An 11,874-nucleotide genomic window follows, 5' to 3' on the forward strand; every position below is an offset into this window, starting at 1 on the left:
CTATAGAAACAGTGCATCAGAAACTAAGTTGCATTCTAGTGTCACTAGATAAAATTCCCAGGAATCACTGTTGGCTGTTCCATGACATCTTATCTCAGGTCACATTTCCATCATCACCGGTAGACATATGGACTCCAGGATCCAGAACGTATACAGTCACATTTATCTCAAATTAGTCACAGCACACTAAATGGCGTTTATGCAAATTTTATGCTTTTTTACTTAATGGGGTTTTGCTGCTTGAGGTAAGACACACAATACTTGATCTGGTGTAATGCCTGCAGGACCAGTTAACTTTTTAACTATTTTTTCAGAAGAATTTCAGACCAGCAGAGTGTTCCAGTATTAACTTGCGCAGCACTTTGCTTTGTGTGCCCACAGAATCACTGATGTAGCACTAGAACCCTAAGGCTGCTTTTAGCTTATTATTAAGCCACAGCCTGACCACCTCCTGTGAGAGGGTAGCTACCTTTCTCAAACTTACTCTACTTCTTCTGAACAGCAGCTAAGAGACTGTGAAAGATTTGGACTGCTATGGAGGTAGAACCCAGCTTTTCAAGCAACAAATTGAAGAAAAGATTTTAGAAAGTGATGAAACTACTGAAATTAAACAACCCAGCAAATTAATATATTCCAAGATCCTAATGAGTGGTACTCACTCCCAAGTACTCAGTTGTTAGCAGCTTCTCTCCTGCAAGCTCTCCCAGCTGAGGCTGCAAAACCTCATCTTTGTCCAGATCAGCCTCCATGATGTCATGGTCCTCCTGCAACAGCAACACACATGTTATTTGAGCCCAGGTTCCAAGAATTTTTCATTTCAAATTTAGTTCTCACTTCGGTAGTCACTGGGATGATATGTACTGTCCAGATACATGACTGTTAGCACTGCACATGTACGTGGTAACGTACAAGCATTTTCCACCCAAAAAGCAGACACTTAAAGACAAACTCACCTAAACTTTTGATATAACCAGAAACTATAGAATCCTGAGAGAAGAAAAGAACCACCCCTTTCTGTACTTTAGGATACAAATATCATACAAGCCGGCAACAATCCTCTGTTGACTTTAGTCCACAAAACCCAAATATAATCAAATTCTCAAGTGAAAAGTACCAAGAATTCACTCTCCTGTGCCTATTTCTAATATAACTATGGGTGATTCATCTTTCATGGAAGTTCTGCAGCTTCTACAGATCTACAAGCCAAGAAATTTTAAAGTTTGAGGGACTCCTCCAGCAAACCGAAAGTAGTATTACAAGAAGATAGTATTTTTGCTTGTGTTTTGCCACTGAAAAGAATTCTCTCCTGTGCTGCACAAGATACCCTAAATAAGACCCACCCCAGATGAAGAAAATGTGCTTTGATTTTGAAACAGGTTGTGGCAGTAAATGTAAATGACTGTCAGGAAAAGTAAATGAATAATTCTAAAAAGGTATATTGTAATAGTAATGTAGAGAGCCTGGCACAAACTCCATTAAAAACCAATGGCCACTGAACTTTGATGAGCCCCGGAGCACAAAGAAAATGAAAAGCAGTTTCGCTTTAGTGAGATTTAGACTCAAATAGTTTTAAATAGCCAAATTAAGAAATACCCTCTGCCACAAAGATTAGCCAAGAATATGGATGCTTGGACAGTGCTCTACAAAAACAGCATGAGGAAAAAACAACTGAAGTGTGTACAGGGAATGTATTTCCTACAATGGAAATGGCTGCCTGATTCCAGTCTTTGGTGCAAAATAATGAGACTACCATCACTCAGACCAAATAGGTGTTGGCTTCCCCAGAGCTCTATAGGCTTGCCTTTTTTCAAGTTCAATGACCTCTGTACCAAATGGCTTAAAAACCATAATTTTTTGTTTTGATTTAGTTATTGTCATTGCTCATCACCTCCTCATTCACAGGCATCAAGCAGAGATAAAAAGTATAGACAGAAAGGGCTCAATTCACTAGCCCACAGCACCATCCAGTCCTACTTTGAAATATCCTGCCTGGTCTTCCACTGTGGCTCTGAAAGGGCACAAGCCTTCCCAAAGGTCCCAAGTCATATCCGACAGCCTTGTGCAGGTGCTTCTGATGCTGCTGTTAAACTTAAGAGAAGTTAGATACCTGAGTGTAAGCAACTGAAGCAGTTACAGAAATACTGCCAATATTCCACACAGTGTTCTAAGGTTTAGTAAAATTTTTCCATAATGTATTTGTTCGTGTGTGGATTTAATAAAAAAACCTCATTCTTCTGTAAGGGCTTTGAAGATACCAGATTGTTAATCCCCTTCATCCCCCTAAAGATGCATTCTCTAGACACTAAGCCATAAAAGATAAGGCCGTATAGGACCTCAGGAAGATGTTCAATCTGCCTTTCTCTCCAAGGTGAGGTAAATTGCAATTAGGTCCTAATTACCTGGGAAGCTGCGTAGGTGTAAAAAATAACCCAGATAATGGAAAAACACAGATAAAAACTTGTAGACAACAATCATCTGTATCAAGCACAACAAAAAACCCCCACACTCCAAGCTCCACAACATCCTGTACTTTGGAAAAAAAAAAAAAGTTGCAAAAATGAGCTTTACAAATAGTCTGCTGGAATTTTTTTTATATGGTATGTTAATGCAGCATCAAGAGCTAACGGTTTTCTTCAAGGATGCTTTACAGAAGACTGCCTACACTGAGTAGAGTGTTACACATTACAGTCAGAACATCACCCTGCTCTTTCATCCAGCCCTCTACATGCATGATGTATTTAACTTCTCCTCACAGATTGCCTTGGCTTCCTGAGGTTCCACCTCTTCCAATATTCCGATTGACACATTTTGTCAGACAGAGAACGCCAGTTTCTGGTTTCTGGGAAGCACCTCTCCCTGCCAACTTTGCTCCCTGACTTTATTTAATATACCAGGTAACTGAACCTGAACGTGGCCCTCCTCTGCCTCCTCATACAGAAAGAGAGCTTTGACAGATATGCCATCATTCCACTGCTGAAATAATACAATTGGTGCCCTGTTCACCATTGCTCACAGGCTGCAACAGACATTGGCAGCAAAGTCCTTTAATGTAATGGCTTGAAGTCCTGTGATCAGGTCTGCAATTAAGCTCTCTTTCTTTTGATGTACTCTCTAGCTGAAGTGTATTTTCACACTGCAGTTTACTGATTTTATTGCCAGGTGCTGAGTGACAGGTAATCAGAGGGTGCCTGATAAATTGTCACTGTACAGTTATCTAATGTAGCTCAAGTTCAGTTACAAACTTTTGAGTTAGAGCTGCAATATCACATACTCACTTTTACAAGCAGCTTTTAAAGATGGTCCAGGTCAAATAAAAAGCAAATGTAAAGATCAAATACTGAAGACAAATTAAGCTAGTATTTAACAGAACAGTTGAGAGAATATTAAGTGCCAGAAAATATGCACTGTGACTGTGTGTGTCAACACACCCCAGATGGCTAACATAATGAAGGTGAGTACGTACTCCAGAAGCCAGCATCCTGAGCTCTACACTAGTTAATTTAAAGCTCAGCAGACAAATCTGAAAGCCAATTTATTTCTGAACAACAGTATACGCATAGACTTTTTTTTAATTCAGTTTATATGCTCCAATGTCACCATTACAGAATCTTAAATTTCTGAGTGTATGATGCCCTTAGAAATCCCAGAATTATCCTCCAACAGGCTCAACTGCATCTTGGTGCCAGTGTTTAGGAAAAAGTAGTCACTACCACAACATCTGCTCAAAGCCAAGAGAGAATTCAACAACTCTAAATTAGACACAGATAAAAGCAAAAAAACATGAAAGGTAATAGTAACAGCATGGGGAACCTTCACATGCTCTTGGAAACAATCAAAGCTGGGGCAAAACCTGCAAACTAAGTCTGCATAGGAGTGTCCTTCTGTTTTTCTTAAGTTGTGAAGGTATAAATACTGGTATTGAGTGAATCAGCAACAAATTATAATATCAGTAAGCAGTCTGAATGCATGTCACTAAATTGGCAATATATGGACATATTCTGAAATACACTCAGTCTGTAGTAGTTTAAAAGTTACGTAAAGGCAAGACTTCTGATAAAGTTTTCCAAAACTTTCTGTTGCCAGATCACAACATCAGATGTTATCATAGAACCCCATCAAAGAACAATAACGCACTGCATTTCCAAAATACAAAAGGGCTCCAAGCACTGAGGCAGTGAATCAACAAACCTTTGCTTATTTAACAAAGTAACAACATTATGCATTTTGTGTAGCATTTTGCTGCCACGCTGTTTATAAACTATTTTCTAAACTGAGGGACTAAGAAACCAGGCGTCCTTGCAGGAGAACAGAATTGTAGTTCCTAGCAGCAATAAGGATTTAGAACATGCCACAATTAATGTTACACTAGAAAAAGTTTTAAAATTGGCTTAATGAGACTTTTTCTTTTTAATATAATGGCAAAACTGATGAAAAACTGGAATCAGACACTTCTTTGTTTCAAAAGCCTACTGTTATTTTTGAGTCAAATAATAAGAAGTGACAGAAGTCTGTTTTAATCACATGATGGTTTAGTGGTAAAAATGCATTTCAAAATGCAGCCTCAGCTGGGATCATGAGCAGCAGCAGCTTGTCTAGGGGGTATGACTGAATATGAGAATTCACCTTCCTTTCATTCCCAAGAGCAGGTAAAGTAATGAAAGTGTTCAACACTATCATGCAATTCAATGCCACACCTTTCATGAAGGAGCTCCTTATCTCTGTGCTTGCCCAACAGAACCCAGTATCCTTCAAAAAAGTATGGTAGAGTTCAAGCAAAAATATCACCACCTTGGATTCTCACAATACACCTAAGACACTCAAAGCCTTGGAACATCAGTTAAAGGGTGTTAAGCAGCATATTAAACAAAGGGAAGTTATAATGATTAATCCCCCGAAAGCTCACCTTGCACATCAAGCATTGATTTTGGGTGGGAAGAGTGTAAAGATTACTGAAAACTCTTTTCAAGACTGCAGGAGGTGAAACAATTACAATAATCTAATCCTATTAGAAAAAAAAAAAAAAAGATTACTGTACCCCCTTAGGACAAAAGGGGGAGAGCCGATCGTTAAATAAAACTTCCTTGTAGCTCTAAAGTTAGAATTTCCACATAGCTCTGAATTTAGGCAAAGTCACAAGGGTAATTAGTTCACGTGTTCACCACCTATTGTGCCACAACACAGAAACTAGCTAAATAACACAACCAGTGCAAAACTTCCCTGGACACTGCCAGGCAAAGGTTGGATCCTGCAAGGTGTTGCACCCCCATGACAGCTGAGAGCACACCACACCTGTTAAAATTGGGATATTTACATTTTTCTTTCCTTTCAAAACATAAAAGGCTCAACGTGTACTTGAAAATGCACTCAGTCACTCCGCAGTAACACGGCAAGTTTTAGACTGTAGCATGGTTGTCACTGTTCTCTAGTATTTGTGTTAATGTGCAACAAGTTAGTAGAACGTGGACGCAACTGTCTTGGTAAGTTTTATGTGTCTTATTCTTTGTTGGTTCAGGAAAAAAAACTTGCATTTTGTCTAAAAACTTGGTTTTCAGTAAATACGTTCTCTGGTAATATTTCTAAGACAAGAACATTTTGCAAAGATCATTAACTCTCAATGTCACTATCTTCTTCAGGGCAAATACATGATTATAAATGTACGTGCACATATACACCCACCTAAGTATGTTCAGACACTGTTCCAAGGACATCTACTATAGCTGTTCTTTTAAACCTCTCATGTAAGACTTTTCAATAAAAGAAAAATTCTATGTGGTAGACTTCTTTCGGATAAAACTGCCATGTAACTGCCTACACAGTGTATTTTCACGCACCCCCCGCCCCCCATGCACTTACCGCAAGGTAGCAATGGCAACATCACCAGTGAAGACTGGGTTTAACACTTCCCTCACATCATTTACACCTTGCTTTGCTTGTTAATTTAGATGATTGCATACACTGTGTTACCTACACCTGGGATCCCATTACTCTATGAAGACAGCTTCTTAAAAAATGCTGAAGTATTGGTATAAAATGCATTTATTAGTAGGGCTGGAAATACCCAGCTTTATATTTACTACAGTTTATATTTACTATGTTATAGTTTCTCATGCTTACTTTCTCAATTTTTTTTCTTTTCTCTTCTTATGGGACTTATTTCTTAATTTGTAATTACTGTTTTCCTTCATTACATACAGACAATTTATTAAATCTATTTCAAAGTTTCTAAATAGCAAAAGAAGAAGTCACACCCTGAACAGATAACAATACCTTAAGAAAAAGTGACAACCTGTTCATAAACTATCCTGGTAATAAACTGGTTCATTTGCTTCCTTTATTTTTATTGCCAAAATGGGTCTGCTTGAAAGCAAGATTTCTACTGCTACACTATCTCATCTCTTCACTCATTTCAAGCTATAATCCTCTAGTTATCACAGAGGTGGTGACTTGCCAAAATAAAAGAGTACGACTCAAATGAAGAAAAGGTAGTGGAAACAGATCCAATATTCTTGTTAATGCAAGAATAATTAAAGTAAAAAAACAAAACCAAAAGCCACCAAAAAAAAAAAAAAAAGCATGGTTTATTGACACAAATATTTTCTGTCTAGCAGGTTAAGGATTTTTCTAAAAGGTGCCAGAAGGCCTTTATACTTACTTCCTCATCCTCCTCTTCCTCTTCATCATCAGACACAATACTATCATTTAACGGCTCTTCTAGAAAGAAGCAAACCAAAATGGTGTAAGAGTACATTTACCACATAAAAGAATCTCTAGTCATTGCCCCTCTTTTACAAGACTAATATTTAGCTTGCATCTCATATAGACATCCCATTCTTTTCAAGATAACTATTAGAATTATTTGCTCCTATAAAGCATTCTACAAATCACTGAAATCAATTCATATCTGAGAAAGTGGCAGAAACAGAAACACTCTGGAACAGTTCTTTTCTCATAAATCCCACTATGATGTCTCAGTGTATTTATCAACAAGACTTAAATGAAAGTGTGTGCACTTGCAAGTTTGTCTATTTTTCAACTAATTGTTAATAAAAGACTCTACTTCTCCCTACAAACACTTCACTATTATACTGCTTTTATATGTAAAAAGATAGCAGTCATGTAGAATACTTATTGCAACTTTTGGACAAACTCATTTCCCTAGGAAAAAAGCAGCCACGCTTATGCTGGAAATCTGTACACTCAACTTTTACTCACTAATCAGACAAAACCTTTTAAAAATACCATTCACAAGGAGAAGAGGAGCAATTCTGTAACCCTGATGAACAAATATTGCATAGTGGCAACACAATGCTTAAATACTTTATTTGTTCTTTTACAAGCTAGAACCGTAAGATATGCTGTCTTCTGCTTTTTCCAAAAGCCAAAGAAAGCAGTCAAACTTGTTCTATTTTTACTGTACAGAAAGATTTAATCAGAATTCACCTCCTTTTCATTATTTGCTTTCTCTTTCTTCAGCCTTCCTTTCAGCCACAGGGAACATAAAATAAATATTCCACCTCCTCATACTTGTCTGTATTAACAAAGCATCTACAACTCCTCAGACCCATCAACACACTCTCCAAAAAGGATGGTCTCTGCCCCCTGTTCAGGATAAGCCATTTCAGATTAACAAAGCTATATTTCTTAACAGAGCAAGAGGTGAGCAGAGACAGATCTAGTCCCTAAATCCTGCTTTCCAAATTGTATCACCTGTTTATTTCTGCAGTTGAGAGCAGTCTCTCATGCTAGTGGCCTCACAGTAATGACAGAAAACAGTCAAGGTCATTCTATTTACAGTCCCAAAACTTTGGAATTGACACCTACTTAGCCTTTTATTTCTTCTTTCTAATTGTAACACAAAAGGAAATTTTAAAATGCATCTGACATTCAAATCTGGACATACACTATTAACCCTCTCTCAGACCATCACACTACTGTTATTCTTTGAGAGTTTCAACGCCAAGTAAAAACATGAGCTTTCTTATGGCTTTTGTGAAAGATTTACAGCTCAGATAGCTGCATCTGTTCTTCTGACCTGAATTGAGCTGCTTGATAATAAATTCAATCTGTCGGATCATCTCTGCATTTCCTTCCTTGATAAAGCAGTGCAGAATTTCTTCCATTCCCTGGAAGTAGTGGAAAACATTGCTAGATCAGTATTTCATGTGACCATAGTGACAGAGTTTTATTAGCTAAAAAGCCACTGTTTTGTCAGGAAAAACAAAGGTAGTGTGAAACAAACCACCGTGTCCAGCTCTAAGCACTCCATTTTGTCCATACACTTCCCAAAACCAAAATAAATATGCTGTCTAGATTGCTTCTAGGTTTAAATACGAAGTATCCATGATGAACAGCAAATTTTTACAATAGATCTGCCGCTTCTGCCTTCTGAACTCAGTACACAGTAGTCAACAGAAAAGGGCAAATTTGCATTCACAGATACAACAGTGCAAGGTTCAGAGAAGGAAAGTAAAAAGCAGGACCAACTTTGACCTCTTAAACCCAGCTTCTCTCTTTGTGGCCCCTTACAGGTTTGATGTTGTGTCTTTAATCATTTAAGATGCCTTCCAATCCTCTGTGCTTTGTGAGGTAAAATGCAGACATAATTGTTGTCAGATGTAACTCTCTAGGTTAATCCTTAAGATATAAAGATACACTGCTATCCCAGGAACAGCTTCCTCAGATCCAGAAGTCAAAACACATTCATTACCATTAGACTAACTTTCACAGGAGATCAATTCCTAGTTCTGCTAAAACCTTCCTCCTGCTGCCTTCCCCAGCTAACCATGTCTAAGGCAGAAACAAAAGCAGCAAGAGGAACTCATCCTCTTAGTGGCTATTCACTGGTGCAGCATGAGTTAAATAAGGGGAAGAAGTAGCAAGTCAGCTGAAAGCATCTCCTGGGTCACATCCAGTCTATGAAATTCTAGATGGACAACACTATTCTAAAATAACACCTTTAATTTATAATTTAGATAGAATCCTTCATACTGCTGGGGCTCCACTTCTGGGAAAAGACCAGCAAGTATGGCAAAAGCGTTTGAGACATACGTTCACACCTGCCTGAATACCAAGGGTGGAGGGCCTCTTGTGGATTCCCTTCTGAAATGCCATGCCTCCTACCTCACAGCCCTGCTGCGCACTGCTCAACAGGTACCTGTGTGCATACCATATGTGGCATATGCCTTGATCTTTGTGCTATGCATATAACACTTCTTACCATTGCTCTGGCTTCTTCTCGGACAGAAGGGATGGTAAGAATGCTATACAGCGCTCCATTCACATATGGTTGTATCTAAGAGGAAGAAATAGTCATACCACTTAGAAAAACTCTTACATTCACCACAGTTGACTATAAGTCAAAAGTTATGAGTGAAGGTGCAGAACAGCTATGTTCAGAGAGTTTAAATCAGGCTAGCCTGCACTTGCAAAAATTCTCACTTGAGAAGCAGTGAACTTTTAGGATGCAAATATATTGTGATATGATTGATCTAAATCAGTACTGCTGCACGCCGATTCCCCCCCCCTTCTGAAAATGTATTCTTGCAAATTGACATAGCCCTAAAAAAAAAAAAGAGAAAAGAAAAAAGAGAAAGAGAGAGGGAGAGGGAGAAAAAGAAAAAAAGAAGGAAAAAGGAAGGAGGATGGAGGAAAAAAGAAAAAGAGGAAAAAATAACAAAAATGAATAAAAGGGTTAGTTTCTGACAAACACTAGTGGCAGTACAAAAAATAGGACAAAGAACAGGGACAAGACTGTGTCCTGTGTCAGCATGAGCTCAAGACAGGCTTCAAGCATTGTAGCCTTAGGCAGGATGATAAAAGCTGTAGCAGTTTTCAAACACTCTCTCACTTTGCTGCCTGTTACTGTCCCTCAGCAGAGGAAAAAAAAAAACCAGCTAGTATGAAAGCTCTGTATTATTATGGTTAGTGAAAGCCACCAGATCTATCAAACTAATTTAATCAGCACTTATGTGGCCCTTTGTATTGGCCAGTTACTGTTGGAGCACAAAGATTTCCAGTCATTCTCTGTCTATACCTTTGGAAAAATGAACAATGAGCTAGGCTGGGAGCATGGGAAGCGAGATAAGGGATTGGGATTTACACAAGGATTCCACAGCTTCTCAGAAAGCTCTCCTGGCACCCAAGAACATTGCCTTCTACTTTTGACTTTGATAACAAAACTTCTATCACCTGCGCTGGTGCAAACTAGGTTGTAAAAATGCACTCTCAGAAATTTTAAGGCCATTCTAAGGCACAGACTTCAACAGTACAATAGCATTTTCCAAATACTTCTGTCTAGGGACTGGGATGTTATTTTGTATTAGTATGTATTGTATTAACTCTCATGATTCATAAAAAAAAAGCCAGTGAAACAGTACAATAAAGGTATGCCAAGTTTCATCCTAATCAAAACAGTACTAGTAAAGAACTGATCTACATCTTCTAATAAATTCATAAAATGTGGAGTAAACACTTCCTCCAAATTTATTCTCTATTTTCAGTTTAAGTGATAAACAAAAAACCTGATGATATAATCATTGGGTATAAACATGAGACACCAGAGTTTATATTTCATTGCACCTTGCACGATCATCAAGGAATCAATCTAGAATGGCCTGGTATAAATGCTGCCTCCCTATGATTTCAACTTCATACAATATTTGCCTGCATTTTCTCCTGCCTTGAATTTTACTCCACAGTTAAAGAAGTGACCCTCTGCAGAGACAGCTAAAGCAATGCTTTATACAGCAGACAGCAGATATCAGAGGGATGTGTTGAAAAGCATTGGGTAGAAATAACTAATAATTTTTACCATTTTCCTCTGAGGTAGTTTAATTTAGCATCTAAGATGCAAGCATGTCTAGAGTCAGAAAAGAAACTTGAACCACAAAAGGGTTACATGGCAGGTTAAATGAACTGGTAGATAAAAAGATATTAGGGCTTGAATGACACAGGTATACTGCTTTCTTATAATATTCCTTAAAACTACTAGCAAATTTGCTTCTTTGCACCTGATGGTTTTGCATAATGGCTTGCACCACACATTTTTCATCTAATGAACTAGTTAAGCTTGAGATGATTTCGTGTGAGATGACATTTAAACAGCATCAGAAACTGCAATCAAGAAGGCACATGGACTGCATGATAACTATGCATCTGAAATACTTTGCTTCTTAGCTGCCAACATTTGTTAAAGGAAGACATAATTATGTCTAGAAAGACCAGTGCCCAACAAAAAAAGAAAAATTACAGAATTGTGAATTTTAGGAAAATTTCATGCAACTTAATTACATGAGGGTCTAACAAGAGAAACAAAACCAATTTACTTTTTTCCATTTCTTCCTTTCTTGCTTTTTTTATCTTTAATTTTTCTTTCCACCTTTTCCTTAACCCAAAGTTTGCTGTACAAATACCTCATGATTCTCGTGGCCAAGAAGATCAGAGAGGACTTTGAGCACATGGTTTGCGATCCTTGCACACATTTTCTTCCCTGCAAAGGGAGAAAACATAAATATGCTTAAAAAAAATGTAACAGATCAGAGCGAGCTGCTTACTTCTTAAAATTAGTATGAAATATAATTTACACAGAGCAATACTGTTCCTTGTCCCTGCCAAATGCTGCTCAATGTAACTGAGCTGAAATCAGTGGAGTTACTCTGGATTTATACAGTTGTAATCTTGGACAGGATGCAACACAAAGGCATTTTTAAAACTTTAACAAAGACATTATTTTGCTTCTGGCAAGCAGTCAATTTTTCACCCTTACCTTACTTTCCTTTTTAAAAGGAAACTTACTTTAAGCTTCTTTTAAGTCTCTTGGGACATTGACAGGACCTTATTTTCGGGGGGGGGGGGGGGGGGGGCGGTGGGTGTGAG

General features: G+C 38.0%; 1 protein-coding gene across 4 annotated transcripts in view; it reads right to left on the bottom strand.

Annotated features, from left to right (window-relative positions):
* Nucleotides 1–11,874, bottom strand: part of ARMC9 (armadillo repeat containing 9) — a 67,656-nt gene that overhangs the window by 17,527 nt on the left and 38,255 nt on the right. For all 4 annotated transcript variants that reach the window (XM_010573030.1, XM_010573029.1, XM_010573031.1 and 1 more), the window contains exons 15-19: nt 11,412–11,488; nt 9,218–9,292; nt 8,033–8,123; nt 6,653–6,711; nt 660–764 (exon numbers count right to left, since the gene is read on the bottom strand). In XM_010573030.1, the coding sequence (XP_010571332.1) occupies nt 660–764; nt 6,653–6,711; nt 8,033–8,123; nt 9,218–9,292; nt 11,412–11,488 (407 nt within the window). The remainder of the gene's footprint in view (nt 1–659; nt 765–6,652; nt 6,712–8,032; nt 8,124–9,217; nt 9,293–11,411; nt 11,489–11,874) is intronic.

Source organism: Haliaeetus leucocephalus, unplaced genomic scaffold (assembly GCF_000737465.1).
Source record: "Haliaeetus leucocephalus isolate CR32 unplaced genomic scaffold, Haliaeetus_leucocephalus-4.0 Scaffold362, whole genome shotgun sequence".
Lineage (NCBI taxonomy): Eukaryota > Metazoa > Chordata > Aves > Accipitriformes > Accipitridae > Haliaeetus > Haliaeetus leucocephalus.